Genomic DNA, 22,580 nt, shown 5'->3' with positions numbered 1-22,580 from the left:
AAAAACTTCAGCCATACAAACCTTATATTTCAACAATCATTCTGCAAGATTTCAATAAAAAGTGTAGCGTAGTTTCTGAGATATTGAAGTTTGAATAGTAAAAGTCCGATTTTCGTAGAATTACTGTGTCTCAGACCACACAAACTTTAGTAAGCTCAAGGTTTGTGATATCACTGTGTGAATAGAAAAAATATATATTTTTGTCTTGGAACTAATATGAAGCATATTCAATCTCCTGCATACGCCACAGCGTAGGATCTTCCCCAGGCGTAGATGTATAAGGAAACGAGAATCAACGCACCTACCCTATATATTTAGTCATCCTTTCTAAATCGATGGAAGAAGCCAGTTTTGTGTGCGTTGTAAGATGAATCCATTACGTTACGCTTTGGTTTTAGTGGTGTTTGAAGTCCGGTTTTAATCGTTCGGTGTCAACAGAGCTCAAACGGTTTTGACCGTTGTTGGTCGGCTAGACAACGCGCTTAAGTTGGGAAAATCTCACTGGTCCATCCACTTCCTATCAAGGTTGTTACAAACTATTTCGTGCGCTCGGAATCGCTCAATAGAAACAGTATTTAAGAAGGATTGCCTTGATGAGAACAGTCTGATTTTGGGAGCGCGAATGAGACGTTCGTTCCAAACTCACAAGGGCCACTCGAGTCATTCAATCAAACATCGACAGAATTATTGTTTGTAACACAGTTTTTTCTTTAATTGTGGGTGTAGTTCGCAGCTAAATGGCAGCAATAAATTATTATCAGCACCGCCCAGACGCTTCGTATGAGACTTATTGTTGTTTGAAATAATTTTATCAACAAAAACCAGTACCTACCGCCAAAACTGCATCACCTTAGATGTATGAGAATCTTTTTGAAGATAATCTTTACCATTTGGTTGGCTGTTGTGGCAAAAAGGTGGTCATTGATGGTTCAATCTTCGCAAACGATTTGTCGAGCAATGACAAAATTTTGAACGGAATATATCAATTCGGCCCTTGCTATCCTCAAGTGTAGTAACACAGCAACGGTACATTACTTTTACCAACAGTCGGAGTGAAATAAATCTTTATTGCCGAGGAGAGCAACATGTTCTGTACTTGGCCGAGAAAGGTTCGTCGTCAGAGTTTGTTCAAATAGTCAATATTGGTGCGACAGTTACAAGAGACAACTGAAGGAACCGCGCGTTATCAGGTGATCTATCTGTGGCTTAACGTCAGTGTACCGAGCTCTTAACGGGAACAAATCTTGGCAAAACAAAATGCAAAAATTGTCTTCGCAGCTTCTATTGTCAGAACCAATCTATCTGCTAAAGTGAAACGTTAGAGTTGAAATTTTGAAATTGTTTTGCTGGACGAATACATCAGTAACTAACAGCGGATTATCATCATGGTGGATAAAAGGAACAGGCAAGGCGTCCACGTGGACCATGTGGCGTATTATCACACCTACAAGTATAACTCGCTACAAAGACTCAACAGTAAGTATGTGTACAGTGTAATTATGTTACAAATTTATATGTTCAGGTAGCCATAATTAGAAGTATGTTAAGGATCAATGCATAACTTTTCTCAATACGAAGTTTTGTCCAACGGTCAGATCCGCCCGCTTCTGACCTAGACAAAAGAGATAAGTTGTTAGAACCAAGTATAACTGTCCAATTTTTTTACAGTTCTTTTTAACTTAAATTTAACGACTGTTGCGATCAAATATCTTGTTGTTGACCGAACAAAACAGGAATTGCAGTCGGTTGGGAACGGTATTGTTGTGCTGAGATTGTGATATGACGTTCTCGCTATCATCAAACCCAACCTACAGGCAAGCCTAGGTAGGCAATCGATCAACAAGATGTTTGACATGACGCTTAAGCGTGGTTCAGTTATTAATTTCACATGGTGCAACTGATAAAGCCAAGTTCGACAGGCTATGTATACATGCTCAGGTAGCTGTTTATTCTTCAATCTCGTGATGATGACAGCGATCAGTGTCCACTTAATGACAGAACGAAGATTGTTTGAAAAAAAAAAATCTTCATATTTATGGAACTTGATAAATTGGTTCGTAGCAAACAATATTGGAACAAGCAAAGGACTATCGAAACGAAAAGCTTTTGTGATTATGATGTGGAAAATCAGAAGCATGAGTTCGCTTACAGGTGTACCAGACTAGAAGGCGTAAATTGAAAAAAGAAGGGAAAGATTATATTTTATTTAGGTTTTTTTTCTTGCTTAATTTGACCATGATTACTGACTTTAATAGGGTAAATGTACCCAATCTTGGCCCCTAAGGCATGGTTGACTAGATTTCCTATAATTGTAGTCTTCCTGTAATGTGTACTTTCAAAATTCCTTCGACAAATATGATTGCTTACTAGCCTGAAATGCAGTAAAAATATGTCCTTGCTTGAAAGCGGTTGATAATTTGAGATAAACCTGATCAAACTATTGATTGAAATGCTCCTTATTGTAGCCCCCGCGCCGAATTTTGGCCCTTTATGAGTTCCTTAAATTGGCCGTCTCTAGGAAAAACTTGCCTCACTAATACAACAACAGCCCCCACGAATTCATTGCAAATATCCCGGAAGGAAGTACATCAATGTTCTGTATTGTTTTCAAAAAGTCGGAAGTACGAAATGTCAATCAATTTTCATAATTGATGTTTGCATGTAGAATTATAATCTTACGTACAAAACCTTTACTTGTTTAATTCAGTTTTTGTGTGCTTATAATTTCTATTATAAGTTCCAAACTATTGCATTGGTTAACATAAATATGTTCATTAATCAAACAAACAAATCGTTTGCTAAATCTTTAAGATGCAATCATGATAGATCTGTTTCCATTGAAGTTAACAGGTTAACATAAGATGGTAAATGTTCTTTTTTTATTCCACTCCCATGAAAGGAGGACCGACATTTTAAAAACCATTATGATCGAGGCAAGAAGCAAGCTAAATAAAGCCAAAACTTAAGTCAGCGAACGATTTTTTGAATCATACATATTTAAAATGACGCCCTTAGGAATTTTCTAGCAATCGTTTGCGTACACCGGGATAAGGCATTTCCCCACTTGTCAAGCGAACAGCTGATTTCTCATGTTTACATTTTCTCGGCATATCGTGGTAGGGTAAACATAACAACAACATTACGCATGTTCAATGACCAGATAGTAACGAAATTAAATGGGCAATGCAAGTGTAGTGATTTTGCAAGTGCACCTTGATGAGAAGAATATAAATTCTTCTAATCAATTGTAAATTCATAAGAAGTTAAGACATGAAGGTATGTTAATAATTTTAATTGAAGAAGTTTTTAAAAGAAAGCATTGAGCAGTGCTTATCATCAAAGATCAAAATGGCGACCAGTTGGTGTTTACATTTTTCAAAACAAAAACAAAAAGTTACCCTACCACAATCTGTCTCAGGAAACACTCTATAGCAAAACAAGACAAACTTTCGCTCACTCCAGCCAGCCTGAAAGAAATAGATTGCATCTCACTCATTCGTTTGGAAACTATGGGCAATAGAAGCGAAAAGCAAATTCAAAAGCTGGGTGAAATTCAAGCTGCATCTCCCTCGCACTCATGCAAAATCATCACCCAACCTCGGCAGCGCTTCTTTCGCATATTCCTTTCGTACAGAGAATAAACGTCATCACCTCATGCTGATGCACAGTGATCTATAATGAAAAACAAACTTGGTCAAAATACTATTTTTGATTTAACATGAAATTGTAAACAATAAATATTCAAGTTCGTTACAACATAGTATTTCAACATTGCAGTGCAATTATTTTTTTTAAGTAAACATAATATATAGAGTGTCATAATTTGAGCTTTATAACAATTTCTTTCAAAGCGACACATATGCAGCAAATGTTCATCTTCAATACAAATCAAATTAAATCAAAATACGTTAAACTTCATTTCCAAATGTGGAATTTTTTGGGTATGGATATAGTTACTTCAACATTGAGATCCAAGATATCAATTCGGATTCGGATCCGGTAAATTAATTTTTTGAGAGGTAAATTCTATTGAGAAGAAAAGTTCTCGAAATTTACCATGAAAGAGCAGCTCAAATTGTAGCATTATAGTTCCAACCATGATGCCTCTAGTATGGTGATCTCATATGCCAAATCGCCATTCCGCCATATTGAAAAAAGTTTTGACAGCTGGCTGTAGTGTTTACGAAAAAGGGGGTCCAGGGATGCCAGGTATTGGAGATAAAAAATCAGATGGCAAAAAAGTGTGTATGTGCACAAGCCAATCGTAAACGAAAGATCAAAAGATTCAAAACCGTACTGGGGTTTAGTTTATTTTATTATATTTAAATTGAGTTTTCGGAAAAAAAGCAATGATATGAGTATATTCAATGAATTAATTTGTATTCTAAACACTTTTTTATAATAAAATTACAATACAGTTCGGTCTATCCGTATGTTCCGAAAAAGAAAAACTTTTCATTGACCGTTATGATCGAAAGGATCTTAAAGGGTGGAACAAATAACCAAAACCCTAAACCGGGTGTTGCTTGTTCCTTATTCTTGTTACCTTATCCAAAGAGCTATTTTGTTTCCCTCCAATCGAAAAGTGTTGGATGAAAATCAACAGTCTGCAGTGGATCGAACTGATTCCCCAACCCACTCATCGGACTTATCGTCATGCTGCTCAGGCGCCTAACGTTGCGCCTATTTTCCTATTTCAGCTCATCGGTCCCATCATTCAAAAGTGCCAAAAACTTCATCTGATTTTCCCAAATGCTACCCATCAGATCCGGATTACTCGATTGGATCTTCTGGAGCAGCGATGGCAACAGACGGGGGTCCTCCTGAAGCAGCTTTTTCATCTCGATGAAGATCGGATGTTCCTGCAGGAGGGCGCTTCTCGGACGATGGAATGTAACGCCTCGCCATGTTACCATCCGATTCGATGACTTTCTGCTGCTTCTAGATAGCTCTTGAAAGAAAAAAGTGTTGAATAAGCATAAATTTGTCATGCAAAATTAATGTTACTCACTGCTACCGACAAAGCTGGCACCGTCGTTTATAGGTCCAACTTCTTCCAGCTTTGCTTACCAGCCCGGAGCTCAGCCGGAAGATTTTGTTTCGATTCTATGAATTATATTTGCAAAAATCAAGGCGAAATCTTTGTCTAAGCAATATCTTGGTGATTGGCAAAACTTCGTGTTTTACAAAAAATCAGAGCACCTGGCATCCCAGCCAGCCAGCAGCCAGCCGAACAGCCAGCTGTCAAATTTCGGCTCCTCCTCCGCATCCAACCCTCGTCTACTTTTTGCCAAAGAGAGACCACCATATCTAGAGGCATCATGGTTCCAACTAAGATGCCAAATACGCTTGAGTCGGCTTGAAAGATAAATAAATTGATTATAGTCCAAAATACATTCATGATATTTTTAATTTATTTCAATCATTCATTTTACTTTCGCCCGGCTTTTCAATTTCCAGACCACTGTGTACCGTCGGCCGACGAACTGCCGCCGGCTGCCGACTGCCTGCTGATGTCGTTTTCACACATACATGCATAAATACTTCTATTTGTGGAATTGCATGCCAAGATTAGGCAAAAAATATATTTATGTTTTCTTGAATTCTAGATAGAAAATGTACATTGTTTGGAGTAAGTTATTATTTTATATTTTTTGCCATGTTTTGATGCAACCAACGGTAATTTTTAGTGATTTTTCCATAAAGAAGTGTGTTTTTAAACTCAATCCGAAGATGGCAGATGCACTAGCAAGGTAGGTTCATTTTAGATTTTTTCCGAAGATCATAATTTTATTTGCAGTTTGTCATGCGAAAAAAAAAATTATTACGCAGTCATTTGGATTCAATCGTAGACAAATGCTATGCAGAATGTTGGCATATGCGATTTCCTTTTATGTTTAATTTTTGTTTCATTTTTAGGCGTATGTTTGACATGAAAATCACCAAAATGCATTTTGGCATGCCAAGATTAGGAGCATGCCAAGTTAAGGCTCACTTACCCTATACCATTTCAAAAAAACTGATTTTAACAGATCATGGTTTGATTGAATACACATGCATACACAAAATTCTTCTACGTTTTTGTTGGACATCGGATGTCGCATTTGTGAACATTATCTAACCTTATCTGTTCAAGCAGCAAACGGAAATTCGGTGTAAAATGCATGTTTGTTGTTGTTTTTTTGTACCCTAATCGGATTTCTTTCTCTCGCATCGTATATGTATTAGCACGTCCAATAAAGTACTGATGAAGATAATTTATTTACATATATTTTAACGTTGTTTTGGCTAGGATCACTATAGGTAAAGATCAAATTCAAACGTGACTGTGCACAATGTAGTGTTATCTTTTCTGAAATCGGGAAAAGTAAAACAATTTTTGTAGGGGAAGTTGGATCATAATAAGCACCAGGGTCCAAGGCCGTACGAAGGGGGGGGGGGGGTTAATTCCCCTGGAGGTTTTTCCTTAGTAACATTTTTACCGTAGTAAAAGGGAAGTAACTTGCTCTTAAAAGGTGTTTAAAAATAAGTGTACACCCTTCGTTTCATAAAGTAACAAATTTGCAATAATAAATGTATGGAAAAAGTGAAAAATAGTATTTCATTTTTTTTTTTTTTTAACTGTTGTCAACTGTTAAAAATCATGAAATGAAGGATTAAAAAGCAAGTTCGAAATTTGGCTCGGAATTGGTCTTAAATCACCAATTGAGACATTCTATTTCACGACACTACCTATATGAAACTAATTTTTATTTGTAAATTTCAATTTGCAATTCAAACAATCTTTTTATTGAAACTCAGTACTAGACATACCAAAACCCTACTTTGTCTTAAGAAAGGGTTTTTATTATGCAGTGTAATTAAACTTCAACTTCCAAATTATTTAATCGAACACTTTTTTTAAACATCAAAAGTTGGAAGCCATTTAACAGACGTTCACCTCTCACGATGGTTAACAGAACTAGCAAGAAATAAAAACCAAAATCTAATATCCTCTACTTTATTACTAAAAATTTTGATCGTTTATGCCGTTACAAATGTTATGCTGATATGTTTTCATCTAGAAACTAATTTCAGTTTCAATTTGATTTTGTGTTTTTTGTTTTTCTAAATGCTCAACATCACATTCAAAAAAGTTTTGATAAATTACACAAAACCTTACAGTTTTCATCATTCTGGAAACAACGAATTTATGAAGTAATTTTGATTAATTTTGACGCCCTGACCTGACTAAATATGCAAATTTTCATATCAGCTTTTGTTATTGAAATAACTTTTGAAAACAGGTGAAAACCATTTGAGAAATATATGCACTTTTTTAACAAAACAAAATCAGATTCAGATTGTTTCTTAAATGTAGGTTTGACAGTTTATCAGTTATCAATGACTGACACATTTTAAATTCCATACCACCAAAACTAAATTTGGACTATAAATTTGTCTAATGATTCCAGTTCAGGGCGCTAAAATTAACTTGATCCGAGGCTGTATTAAGGGGGGGGGGGGGGGGCATTGCGCCGGCCCACCGACTCAAGGGGGCCCTCCGGGAAGAAAAAAAAAGTTTAGCTCTAAGCAGTTCTTGTTATCGGTTTTCAATCATACATTATGAAAGGATGAAGGAAAAAATTTATAAATCCAAAAATTACATCTGATATAATTTGCAACATGAAAAATCGTTGTGTATTATAAACTCAAAATACACCATTTTTGCACCCCTTTGTTAACGGTAAAATGGTAAAGTTACGTTTCATACCTTCAAACTTTTGACAAATATTTACAAATCATAATTTTTATGAGGCACGGATCAAAATTCCTTTGATTTTGAAAAGAATTTTTTTTCACTGTTATGAGATAAATTCCAAATTTCATTCTGCATTTTATCAATAATCCTAATTCATAATTTTTCTTTTTTTTAAATTCATCAACGAATACGGTCTTTCATTCTTCAATTATTAAATTAATATCTGCCAACATTCGATAACTGGATTTTGAAGTATGGTTTTGCTTGTTTGCTCAATCAATGATTTGATAAAATACAATGCTCTTTAATTTTCCTAAAGTTTCAGCCGTTGTTGATAAGGAAACGACAAAATGCTCTTTATTCAAATTGTCCATTCATTTTCTAAAGTGCGTTTTGAGTAAGTTTTCAAAATAATAGACTGATTTTGAATTCTTATCTGAATCTTACTGACTGAATCTAGCTCTAGCACTGAATTTTTATTAGAAACTCTTCATTGTTGATTTTTTTTTCTATTTTATCGTTTAACTGAATCGATTTGAATTCTAATATTGGAATCATGTTCTACATCCTAATTATTAACTTGTGATTTGAATTTGAATCATTCCTTCGAACGTAATTAAGATTTTTCTCTCCAATACTGAATTTCGTTCAATTAAACTGACTTCCAATTTATGGTTTTATTTTAGATTTTGAATTTTTATCAGATTAATTTTTAATGCGGAATTTGAACTGAGATTTTCTAATTCAAATTTTGAATTTTAAATGCTGGCGCCACTTGCTTTTTTTAATTTTCACTCTGCACAATGATTTGAGACTTGAACTCTCAAGTTTTGTGTAGTTCACGAGAATATTTATGAAGGAGAATTTTGATATTTCAACTGAAACTTTATTGTGAGGATGAATATGAAGTTGATCTCTCCAGTTTAAATAAACGATCTGCAGTTTTATTTTGCATTTCATAAGCAGAAATATAACATGTTTTTAGAATAAATAAACTGGATATTTTTTACTAACTGCTACAGATATATTTTTAATTAAAATGATAAGAAAACCATATAGACCCCCTAGAAAAAATGCCCCCCCCTCCTCCCGCGACTATTTTATCCGGCCCTGATCAAATCAATCGTTTAAAGATCAGAAGCCCAAAATGCTTTTCCCTGGAGTTATAAATTAAATTTTATAATGGTGTTTATTGAAAAAAAAAACTTTCTTAAATGGTAAAAAAATATCTTTTTGATCTTCATATTTTGTTTAAATTTTCAAATGAATTTACCGAATTTTATAGTATAGCTTTCTTTTCAATTTTTAAATAAATTAACCGAATTTTAAAGTCAGATTAGGTATTTCAATTTTTTGAAATATTTTCGATAAGTTTGTCTAGGTTTTTCGATTCGTAATTTTTGTTGATCTAAAAACATAAACCTTTAATTTTTTTCCTCACCAAAAATTCACATTTCAAATCGCGATTGATTTTTTTAGTTCAAAACTCTACAGCAGAATTTTTAAATCAACCCTTCAGTAAAAAAAATAAGAAAATAAATGTATATTAAGATGAATAATGAATATCATTTATTAAAATTTTCCCAACAATAATCTTGATTAATGTTTTACCTGATCTGATATTTATTTTAGAATTCATTTTTTTTTTTCTAAATCTGTGTTTTTAGAATATTTATTTCAAATTTTATTGTTAGACTGTTTTGATGTTATTTTGAAGAATATTTCTAGTTCAGAATAAGAAAAATAGTTTTTAAAAATGAAGCAATGACTTACCGAAAATATAATTGATTTGAAACTTTCATTATAATTTGATTTATTTTAATAATTTTTATAGTGATTTGATTTATTTTCATTCAATACAATCGGTGGTCTGATAAAAAGAATTGTTATCTTTGATTTATCACAGTTTAAAAACACATTATTTAAAAATGCAGACTGACGACGCCCTTGTCCGAAATTAGCTTGCGGAAACTCAACATTTGAGTTTCATCTGTTTGGCGTGAATTTAAAAAACAAACCTCCAAAGAGGCGTCGTATTTACAAAGGTTTAAATGCCACATACACACTCGACGCCATACCGTGAAGCCAGCCGGTTGATATAGTGGAAGCGGGAAGTTTTTTTTTTCATTAAAACGACGCGGATTAAAAAATATAAAGTTTTCGGATTTCTCAGTACAAATGAAGTGGCAGAGCCAGAAATAGCTTTTTAAAAGAAAATAAAGAGTAGAGATAGATAAAAGTGAAGTGTTGGAGAAAGGAAAAGGAAGGAATTTGCGGAGAATAATAGATTAGGCGAAGGTAAGCGAAAGTGAGGTTAGAAGCGTAATTACGTATGACCAAACAAAATGGACGAAGACGAACAGAAATCAAACTTACCTCCAGACAAAAAACAGTCTAATACATTACCTGACTTATCCTCAAGTGACGAAGAACAAGATTTTCACGGCTTTCAAGATTCCTATCAACAAAACACCATAAATAATCCTAGAAAAAGACAAATCAATATAAATGAAGAAATGAACATCAAACCCAAAAATAATAAAACAATTGAACAATCAGAAGACTCAACATCTAACACACATACACATAATGAACATCAAAATACAAAATTAAACACAACACTGGATGAAAACCAAATGAATATGGATTCATCAAACAACAAACAATTAAACAAAACATGGATTAAAAACGATCAATATAGAATTATTTTTATTGATCCAATTTCCACCAATTCTGATGATAAGTTACTTGCTGCGATAGAAGTAGGAAAATTCCTCTTCGACTTGAAATTAAATCAATTCAGCGAAATTAAAAAAGCTGGCAAACATAGATTTAAGTTATCATATAAAACCCCTAAAGATACTGAGAAAATATTAAATTCTACAGAAATACTTAAAGCTAATAATTATCGAGCTTCGATTCCAATGATGCTCAGAGAAACTATTGGTATTATTAAAAATATCCCAACCACTATTTCAGAAGAAGAAATTCTAAATTTCGCAATATCAGAAAAACAAATAATAAAAGTAGAACGTATTAAAAGAAAAGATGAAAAACAACAGTTAATTAATACTCAATCCATAAAACTTACCTTCGAAGGATCAGATTTGCCAAGATCAATTCAAATCTATGGTGTAAACAGTAAAGTGGAATTATATATCTACCCAATCCGAATTTGTAAAAACTGTTGGCGTATAGGCCACAATGAAAAAGCTTGCAAAAGCAAGAAAAATTGTGAAAATTGCGGGAATACACTTGATGAAAACCACAAAGATTGTAAAAATAACACACCGAAATGTAAAAATTGTAGAGGAGAACATCTCCCAAACTCCAAAGACTGCCCTGAAAAGAAAAGAAGACAAAACATTAACAAAATCATGGCTCTTAACAAAATGACCTTCTTAGAAGCAAATGAATATTACCCCAGAACATCCAACAAATTCTCTCTTCTCCAGTCTACCGACGCATTCCCGGAAATGGAACGTCCAAGTACGACAATGAAAGGTTTTAGACCAGCAGAAAATCAAGTTATTCAATACCGAAACGTAATTAAAAACTTCAATACCCAGAAACAAAGGCCTAAATTCTCTGAAATACAAACACAAAAATTAACAACAACTGCAAACGTGGAATACCCAACGAAACCAATAACATCGAACCCATATAAAACTACTGAGCTAGAGAAAACTACAGCTGAAATGATTCAACAAGCTACCAAACAAATGATGAATGCTTTGACATCCATCAATAAAAACATAACTAATTCTGATTCCGATATTTTAGAAATTGAAATTGGAACGATTATAAAAGAAATAATCTATCAAAACTACAAGAACTCATCATCTTATCCAAATCACATTACAAAAAATAAAAATTGAAAAAGAAAAACACTTCGAAATAACTAAGGTATTATTTAAGTCTATTTTTTCAAAACAAAACTTTTTTACACTTTCATTCACTTAAAAATGGCTATGTTCAAATATAACTTAAATATCTCTCAAATTAACATTCGTAGTATAAGGCCAACTAACAAAAGAGAAATCATTAAAAAATACCTTATAGAAAACCAAATTCATATTCTTATGATGCAAGAAACCTGGATCAAAGATACTGAAAATTTTAGATTTTTTAACTATAAATTTGTCAAGAAATGTCGAGGTGAAGGATATGGAGGAGTAGGAATACTCATCCACCCTACGCTGATCCTAGAAGAAATTATTATAAATAATGTAGACTTGGAAATAATTGCTGTCAAAATCAAAAACATTAAAACTCCCACAATTTTTATTTCAATATATGTACCTCCAGAGGTTGCAACAAGCCATTTTGAACAACAGATGAAAAACCTTTTCCACTTCATACAAAATTGCTCAACACCAGTCCTAATGGGAGGAGACCTTAACGCTCACCACCCCATATGGGACAGAATTACAAATAAAATAAATAGAAGAGGAACTATAATAAGCGATTTATTAGCAAATACGGATTTAATTTTTCTTAACAACGGACAAGCTACTACGTGGGCAGATTTGAATCATACAGCTTCGGCCATCGATCTGACTCTAACCACTATAAACTTAGCAGGGAAAATTAATTGGGAAATAAGCAATAAAAACTTTGATTCGGACCACAAATTGATTGAATGTACGTTGATTGATTACAATAAATTTGAAGAAAACAAAACAATTACTTTAGTAAACAAAAAGAAAGCTATCAGCAACTTAGATAATATAAATCCAAATAACATTAGAGACGTAGATGACATGAACATCAAAATCACAGAGGCAATAGCTAACTCCACATACAGTTTTAAATTAGACAATAAGAGAAAAATAAAGCCATACTGGAACGATAAAATTAAGGAACTTTACGAAACTAAAAACAAAAAACACATTATCTTTCGAAATAATTTAACTTTAGAGAATAAAAAAGAGTATAAAACCGCGGAATACAATTTTAAGAAAGAGTTAAAAAAAGAAATAAAAAATTATAGAAAAGATATGCTAGAAAAAATTAACAACGATACTCCAGTGAACGAAATGTGGAAGATAGTTAAAGCAATTGAAGGAAACTTTAAACATAAGGAAAACACAGAAATAATGACTAATGAATTACTCGCAAACAAATTTATGGATCTTAACTTCAAGAAAACAAACATTGAAAGATTCTATTCCAACAATTTTGAACCTGACGAAGAAAAATATTCAGGAAACATTCCGATAGCTAATATGATTGGAAATATTAGGAAAAAGAAAGATCGATCAGCAGCGGGAGAAAATAAACTTTCTTATTTTTTCCTTAAAAAAATCAATATAACATTACTAATAAGAATACTCGAAATCACTAATGATGTCTGGATGAAAGGTACAATTCCAGAAGATTGGTTGAAAATCAAAATAATTCCAATATACAAAACTAATAAAAATAAAGAATTAGAAACTTCATATAGACCGATAGCCTTAATCAATACTAACTTAAAAATTATTAACTCAGAAATAAAACACAGAATTGAAAAATTTATTAATGAAAACAATCTCATACCTGAATATTCCTATGGATTTCGTTCAGGATACTCATCGATTGACTGCATTAATCATCTTAATTCAACGATTATGGAAGCAAAAAGAAATAAAATGAGATCAATTGCAATATTTCTTGACTTATCGAAAGCATTCGACTCAGTGGAAACTCAAACATTACTCAGAATTTTAGATGACGTTAAATTACCAAAAAAAATCCTACTATGGTTGGAACAATATCTTACCTCCAGAAAAGTTATTCTCCAAATAGGTAACGAAACTATATCAAAAGAAAACAATCATGGTCTTCCTCAGGGCTGCCCATTATCCCCAATCTTATTCAACTTATATACAAAAGATTTGCACAATATCAATGAAACAAACAAAAAAATCCTGCAATTTGCAGACGATTTTGTAATTATCGTCACAAACAAATCTAAAGAAGCAGCTGAAGAAGAAAGCAATATTGTGCTAACTGAATTATCAAACAAACTAAAAACCCTTAAAATTGATATAAGCATTGAAAAAACAGCAGCAATACTATTCGATGCAAGAATTGACGAGCAAATAAATCTTAAAATTAACAATATTCCCATTCAACAAGTAAACAATCACAAATATTTGGGATATATGATAGATTACAAACTTTCAAATAAAACCCACATCAATTATCTTAATAATAAAATCAAAAAAAGGAACAATGTATTGAAAATAATCTGTAAGAAGAACAACGGAGCTCACCCTAAAACAGCCCTTAATATAACTAAAGCCATTATTAGATCGCAAATCGATTACGGAATTACAATATACGGAAACACAGCTAAATCTAATTTGATCAAATTAAACACCTCCTTCAATGACGCCCTTAGAACATGCCTCAGACTCTTGAAATCCACCCCCATAAATGCCCTATTTGCAGAAGCAGGTGAATTACCAATTAAAAAGAGAGCACAATGGCTAGCTAAGAAAGAAGCCCTCAAAGCGTTTACTAACAACAAGCCAATAGTTAAATTACTATATAAGTTTTTAGAGCTAGACACATTACCAAAAAAAGTTACCTTATTAGAATTAATAACATATCAAAACAATTATCTAATAGTTCAAACAGCCGTAAATAATCAAAATTACATTGACGAAAATTCAAAAACAAAAATACTTATGAACATAGACGAAAACATCAAAAATCTAAATAAAAATGAACTAAACAAAAATACTATCAAAATGATAGTAAATGAAGTTCTCAACAATAATTACGAAAATTATGAAAAAATTTTCACAGATGGGTCAAAATCAACCCAAGGATGTGGAATTGGAATATATTTTGAAAAGGAACAGGAAAAATTAAGCTATAAAGTTAACAAAGAACTCTCAATTATGAACATAGAATTAATCGCAATTAATATAGCTATAGATATGATAATGAACAAATCAGGTAATAATTTCTTAATATGTACGGATTCGAAATCAGGCCTACAATCACTAAAAAAGTCAAAAATCAAAGATAATTTTATCATTGACGAGATACTAAATAAATTATCTAACTCCGAAAAAGTTATAAAACTTCAGTGGGTCCCTGGTCACTCGAACATTAACGGAAATGAAATCGCGGATCACCTTTCAAAACAAGGATGTATTTCGCAGCAAATCATATATACAAAAATTCCCATTAAAGACGCGCTAAATTTAGCAAAACACGAAACCTTACAAGAATGGCAAGAAGAATACTCATATTTATCTTTAAACAAAGGCAAACAACATTTTAAGATACTACAAATTCCAACACTTAAACCCTGGTTTTCAAATATTGATTTGGGAACACAACAAATAACAATAATTGGAAGACTTAGAACTTTCCACACACTAGACAAACAAAGGCTTTTCCTATGGAAATTAACAGACACCGACAAATGCGAAATTTGCAACACGACAGAAAACACAGAACACATATTATTCAGGTGTTACAAATATACACTTTCTAGAAACAACTTTCCCAGTCTCATTCTAAACGACGACCTAATTACCCTTCTAACCAACGCTAACAAGAAAACTTACAATGAAGTAGCCAGATTTGTTATGCTCAACAACATTTCGCTCTGAGTCACTCTATCTGATATGGATCCAATATCTAAAATTTAAATAAATATGCAACTGCCAGTTCAAGTCTGAAAAATTTGACAACTTTCGCGATAATAACATAAAAGAGGCGAAAAGGCCCAACATAAACTTCCCCTTTTACGAAATTGACAAGACTTGGCAACATAGTTCGTAACGTAAACACACGAACTCGCCATAAAAAGAAAAGAAGAAGAAGAAGAAGAAATGCCACATACTTTTGTTCTGGTTTTAAAAGGAATAACGTTGTTTTTTCGCGTCGAACAAACACCAAAATACCTTAAGAAAGAGCAGAGTATTCAGATAATGAATTGTGGAAAAGTGATATCATTATTCCTCTGTCGCGTAACCAAATTAAATCAAATCAGTGTAATGCTAGCAGCAGCTCCAAGAAAAATCAGTCAGTAATGTTCTGCGCTGCTGTTGTTATATTTATTCCTCGGACGCGGACGTGGTATGGTTTGACTGGAATTCAGCTTCAGTAAGGGTGATGTGCATAGGTACGTGCTGAGCTATTGGCCGTCTTCGAGCAACTTAAGCAGTAGTATATACTTTCAAGTGGAGGACCATACTAAAATATGATAAGGCAGACTGCGTCGAAAACACTGATATCGTTGCATCAAAAGTTTGAAGTCATAAAATCTGTCCATTTGAAAATACAAACCTCACAGGTAAGCATCATCAGGATAGTGAATCTTTAACACCAAATTTATATTGTGGTTGGCTACTGCATCCTTTCGAGGAACTTGTTCTTGGTGCAAGTTTGTGATTCCGGTTTTAATAACATTGTCATTCTGATTAGAGTCACAGTGCCTTTGTTGCGCAATTAATCTCGACCGAATGAGGCCGCAGCAACAGACCAAATTGTATAGTTTCAAATGTCTCCCCCTGAATCGTGTTGTTTGAGATTTTCTAAAAATAAAAATATTTTGAATAAACAGTATCATTTTGAAACATGTTTAGATACGGGTGATATCCCGTTCAAACAGGTCCAACAATGTTGTTTTGAATAATTGTGGAAAAATAAAAACCGGTAATTTGTCTCTGAGGCGACGAAGATTGCATGCAAATTAGAGCAGCTAAAGCAGTTCGATTGTTTGAGGTTCATGTGTTTGCCTAATTTATTTTACTTATTAATCGAAATAATGTTCTCTTTATCATTTCAGAACCGAAAAGCATGCATGGGGTTAAGCGTGTTATAGCATTCTGCATACTAACCGCAGTGCTACCGGCATGCCTCATTATTCTTCCGCTCTACCTGAGGCACACGGTTTTCGCCGATGTAACCTACCAAATAGCCGAATCAGACATCATAGAAATTCGTGATGGAATATCATCCGTTTTCTGTCAGCGCCATATTCTACAGATGAATACCAGTTTTAATGCGTTCCAGTTGAACCACAAGCCGGAAATATCGAAAAATCTCAAACACATTAGACTGAAGAAATCAATGTCCCTGCCGGATGATACTCTCGAGTACTGGGGCTTTTATTTGCTCAGGGGGGCGACAGTGGCACTGAAGGTTTGCTCCCGTTATGATGGATCTCGCATACTGGTGGTCAAGGGAGAACGCAATCTGAGAACGTGTGGCCTGTTGGAACACAACAAAAACAAAATAGGCGCCAACGTCAATCGGAATCATGGCGCCGTAGTCGTAACGTTCGAGTCGGCGGCTGAAATAGTCAATTCTAGGGACCTGCAGGCGAAACAGAACGATGAATACTTAGCTCCTGATGTAGGCAATCACGGTACGTATCGGACAATTACAGGTGTTTCACCATTCTAACTTATTTGGAGGCCCTGATTCCAAATTAGCGATTTAATTTCTGAAAGCTCTAATTTTGAGCTTTGAAAAAACCTTTTGAAAATAGACCAAAATACATTAAAACATGTTGTCTAAATTTAAGAATGTTACTAATTTTACTAAATACGGAAGGTTTTAAAACAATGATGAACACTCTCGAATACAACGGTTAATTTTGATTTCTAAAAAAAACATAACATTTCTTACTAAGATATTTTTTCTTGTGCATTCGATAAAATAGGAAAAATTTGAAGAAATTTAGGTATTTCATAAAGCATGCAAAAAAAAAAACATTTTGCATTCTCCAACAAAATAAAGTAATTAAGTAAAAAAGAATCTTCAAAATCAAGAACATTCAGTGATGCCAGAATTATTTCTTAAAAGTATGGTACTAATAGGTATTTAAGAAAATTCAGAATCGACGTTGAATCGAAGTGTTTATTAGCGCCATATCATTTAAACGTATTATGACGATAAAAAGGAATTTGACAAAATTTTCGAATTCATGATGTCAAATTGTCCTGAAACCTATTTTGATGAATAAAAAAAATTATATTGCTGAACAAAAAAGCTGGATAGTTTTGAATGTTTTTTTTGCGCAGTAAAAATATTTTGAAGGGTTTAGTAATGGTTAAAAACAACTAACGGTTGAGAATCCATTAACACAGGTATGAATGATTTTGGCAATGCTACTACAAAATTATTGACCAGTTTTAGGGTTTTAAATCATGGATCAACTTACTAGAAGACTGCATGTAACTTTAATTTTTTTTTTAAAGAAAGAGCGGATGGTTTAAGCGAATTAATTTATTTAGAACGCTTCCCGCTGATTGACACTACAAATTAAGCTACAGGGTCTTATTATCAGATAATTGCACATCCTATGCTATGGAGTGGTTTTTTCATTCATATGAATACTTACGTATGTTTACTCTTTTTTTCAGGAGGAGAAGACTTAACCGACGAGATGATGACAACAGCCGAAAGTGCGAACATCAACGCGCAATCTTATCCGACAAAGCATTCGAAACGAGTTTCTGCGACGAGGAATTCAGTAGATCCCAGACAACGAAAAAGTGAGCAATCAACCGCACACTCCTCCCATAAGCCAACGGAGCCATCCGATTTGGCTGAAATTAACGCAACCAGACGAAATAACGTATCGGACAGCATAACTGACGAGGAAAATGTGCAGAATCATCGCAAACGACGTCACCATGGAAAGCATGGGCACCATGATAAAGTAAATCAGGGCACGAGCACTTTGCAGGAAACGCTCACGCGAGATGACACGCCTACGGAATCGCAAGGCACGAGAGCTAAACGTGATGCCATCTACGATCGAGCGATAAACCATGGCGGCAATGCGCTTAACTTTTCCAACAACACATCGGATTCAGTGTCCAGCTTCGAAAACAGCTTGCTAGCATGCTACAATGGTGACATTCTGCTGGCACAGAGTTTTCCGCCCAGCCAGAACTGTAAAGATGTACAGTATCTGGACAGTGGAGTCCACATGATAACGAAACACGAAGTCGCATCCGACGGCTATTACTACTACATATTCTACAGCGACAACGACTACGTGCAGAACGACATACACGCCGTGTTTGACATCTACAAACCGACCTTCCAATACTCGAACATCTCGGAATCCAAAAACTGTGTGAACAGTACAAATTGTTCCTTTCCGATTCCATTCTGGTCTGATGAGCACGTGATCGTGGAAGTGCCTACGAGGGACGGAATCGAACACGAGGAAGACGACATCTCAAATCTGATATCTACCTGTCAACCGCGGATGGCCATCTACATTGTATTCCCGATATCTGTTTTATTTCTAGTGCTCACGTGCGCTTTCTTGTAGAAAGTTGCTCATAGTGAGAGTTTTTAAACTAATACTTGACTTGACCTAAAGTGCATAGAATTCCAACAATGGTTACAAAGTCTATGTGGTGTACGAAACTAACAACGATTCCTTTGCACTTTTTATTCTTCACACGTAACACTGTATGACAACAGTACACTGTAAGTATGCTAGTATTTTTGACAAAATTCTTTCATTTTTTTGGCTCGAAATACTTTTGACAGGGTTTTGAACATTTGTATGACTCACTTCAGGGTTTCAAAGACTCGGAAAATATGTTTTTTATATACTTTTGTAATATTTTTTTTAAATTCATGATCGAATCGAGAGAATCAATAATTTTTGAAAAGTTAGTTGTTTTATAAATAGACATGCGATCCAATTGAATAGTAAACCCTTTTCTTTTCATTAAAATCTTTCATGTGTTGATTTTAATTAAAAAACAAAGTGTTGGGTCGGAAAGTTAGAGGTGTTTCAATAAATGTAATCTTCCGTATGGTAGATATTGGTTATTCCATAGACATAATGATCCTCTCAGGTCTAAAAACCTAGCACATATGAATCCTGTTAGATTATTGTTACCATAATGCAAGAGTGAACGGAATCTTAACATTTTACTAATGCGGGAACAACGTAATCAAAAGTGAATTTGACAACGTAAGATCAAAAGATTATTCAATTATCAAAAAACGTTTCTCAACTAAACAATATGAGTTCGCGGTTAAAAATAAAACTTGCAAAAAAAAATTTAATTATTTATTCAAATTTTAAAATAGTGCTACCAAGTTACAATATTCGTCACACGTGCCATTAATCTAATATGTAGTTTAGATATATTGTAAACAGTATGCAAATCTAACCAAGGATTAAATTAATTATCCACTTGCTCAATAAAAGCTATGTAATTGTAGTGCTCAGACACGTAGTATTTAAAAAATGAAGATTGTTAACTGTTCGAAAACAAGTTTACCAAATTAGCATCGTCCCTTTGTTTGGACTTACTAGTGGAAAATTTCATTGAAACATTTTTTGCAAGAGGAGTGCTCTTTTGAATCTGCATTTAGAATGTACTAAAAATATTCGAACAAAAGCTTACAGTAGATTGTTTCGTAGAAATTGAGGTTCTTGTACGTTAAAAAGGACCCATTGTGTCAGTCGAGCTAAATGGGGTGTCGGGACAGTTGTTCAATATCAGGAAATGTAGATGGCAAAACTCTTTTCGACTCATAAACATGCAATAAAGCTAAGGAAAAAAGTCCTATGACTACCTTTGTAGAGTGAGAATTGTAAGACAAACACATATCAGCAGTAGATTTAATTTGTGCTGAAACCTTAACGATTAAAACCCAACTTGATTTAACATACCATTTATTTGACTCTAACGTTACAATTAACAATATTGAGTAGCTCGTTTCTCAACGACATATCTTAACCGATTGGGTAACCAATACTAGTCTTCAACAAACTGGTACAACAACGAGTGGCATTACAAGTAGTTTTAGCGATTAAATTACCATTATTATATTCTACTAACAGCAGATTTTAATATCAGCGGCGATCGTTCTATACAGACGTTCGCCGTTTTAATAAAGGGTTAACGAAACCATAAAACCACAGGTAAAAATAGTCTGATTGAGGCTCCGTAATGAAAGGACAAATAAATAAGTAACTGTGCTAAAGTAGTCCGTTCGAAGAATCTGTACAATATATAAATCGGACAGAACGGAAATTATAATTGTGATAAGGAACATACCGTCAACGGACCTGTAGTTTGATAAGTTAATTTTATTTTTGTTGAAATAGAAATGCGATACCAATAAATGAACGTAGATGGTTTTATTGTTTGCCGAAAGAAAAAGACCTGTCATTTCAATCTATATCTAGGTAACCTACTTTCTAAACCTTTTTGCCGAATTCTCAGCCAAACGCAATAACGATTTTCAAATTTAAAATTCGACTTTTCAGCAAAGTGGTGATGATTTATAAATGATTGAAAAGTACTGTTTCTACACCACTTTCTAACATTTTTCTATGGTCATGTTCTTAAAAAAAAATAAGTACATAAAATAAAAATACATAAATAAAAAAGTTTAGTTCTTTTAGAAATCGGACACTTTCTTTTGCTGATAGCTCATTTCTTATTTATCGTACGTGCAAAATTTTGACAGCATTTTGTTGCCTGTAAAAAGTACCATTATGTCCCCATCTACCGCCCAGTTAAGCGGTTTTTCAAATTCAAACATGTATAATTTAAAAACGACGGCAGATTTTTATTTGCTTTCTTTTGCAATACATCTTAAAACTGCTCTAATTTCATTAAAAATTTAGTGGAATGCGAAAAATGTACGCTTTTCAAAATAAATAACTAAACTTTGGGGTGTTCCACTGGCCCTATTACCGCCCACTCGACTTTTTCGGGTATCGATAATGTTTTCTTAAGGAAAAACTATCTAACAACACGGAAACTGTTCTTTTGAGTATGTTCCATGTAGCGAGCTGTCAAAGCCATATTTTGGATCTTGAGAGAATACATTTTGTGAAATTTTGTACAAATTTTAACAAAGTGCGTTGACAGACAAAATGACGATTCCCGGCATACAGCCTCAAGTAACCGGTTGCTTTCAGCGATAAAACATCATTTCATAACATAATCCAACTAAATGCTTCTTACAATTTACTCATTTGACACAATACTTGCGTTAAAAACAAAGAAATTGTGCGTGACCGGTCATTAGGAACCCATATTTTTTATTAATACACCAATCACCAGTGATGGTGATACTGCATTCGCTGCCAATCCTTAAAATCCCACCCGTTGCTATGAGGAAGAGGGAACATTTGATAGACAAGAAGTACCAAAGAAAAATCTAATTTATTCAATTCCCAAAATTAGGGTGAAATATATGTAAAAAAGTTTTTATTATTTTGAATCACTTATCTGTCCCCGACCGGCCAACTTCACTGACTTTTTCTTTGAACGTTTGAGATTCGCAACATCAGAATCGTGTTTTTTGTTTGTTATAAAACTAAGAATAATTAGAATGTTCCGTCCATTTAATTTAAAAAAAATTAATTTGGTAGCATTGACTCTGAGTGGCAATATCGGTGTCCAAATTCGCCAACTGCTTTAAAACGGACATGGTTCGCAGCAACAGGCTCGCGTTTGACATCCCATAGAAAAAATACTTTCGATCGAAAACGGGAATGCCATGTTTTATTCGTACGAACGATGTTCGAAAAATCGAACTGTTCTCATTCGTTCGAACGAAAACAAGAATGCGATATGGCAAAACTTTCGAACGAGTCATTCGATCGAAAATGAGAATAAGGGTGACTATCTAGTAAACAAAAACCCTTTTTGCCCTAGGAGTACAGTAATGCTTAGTTCGCTAACAGGCGTCGAATTCAACAATTTGACCGGAAACCAAAAACCAAACATTTTATTCCTGTCTATAGTTAGCATATAATTAAGTGATGTTTTTTTCTGTGAAATGGTCTAACAATGATGCCGACACAGAACACAGGTCTTATTTTTGG

General features: G+C 33.8%; 1 protein-coding gene across 4 annotated transcripts; it reads left to right on the top strand.

Moving 5' to 3' along the window:
* The first annotated feature begins 619 nt into the window (after window positions 1–619).
* On the top strand, window positions 620–20,868 carry LOC129745681 (uncharacterized). Of its 4 annotated transcripts, none has more exons than XM_055738954.1 (3): window positions 620–1,476; window positions 16,539–17,120; window positions 18,121–20,868. In XM_055738954.1, exons 1-3 carry the CDS (start codon window positions 1,386–1,388, stop codon window positions 19,041–19,043), a joined length of 1,596 nt encoding a protein of 531 aa, XP_055594929.1. In that variant the 5' UTR covers window positions 620–1,385; the 3' UTR covers window positions 19,044–20,868. The 4 variants fall into 4 exon arrangements, with proteins under 4 accessions (XP_055594929.1, XP_055594930.1, XP_055594932.1 ...); XM_055738955.1 differs by lacking the exon at window positions 620–1,476 and adding an exon at window positions 15,613–16,043; XM_055738957.1 differs by lacking the exon at window positions 620–1,476 and adding an exon at window positions 16,180–16,405.
* The last annotated feature ends 1,712 nt before the right edge of the window (window positions 20,869–22,580 follow it).

This window comes from Uranotaenia lowii, chromosome 2 (genome assembly GCF_029784155.1).
Source record: "Uranotaenia lowii strain MFRU-FL chromosome 2, ASM2978415v1, whole genome shotgun sequence".
In the NCBI taxonomy this organism is placed as follows: Eukaryota; Metazoa; Arthropoda; class Insecta; order Diptera; family Culicidae; genus Uranotaenia; species Uranotaenia lowii.
Note: the sequence above shows the minus strand (reverse complement) of the source record. Positions and strands in the feature narration are given on the sequence as shown.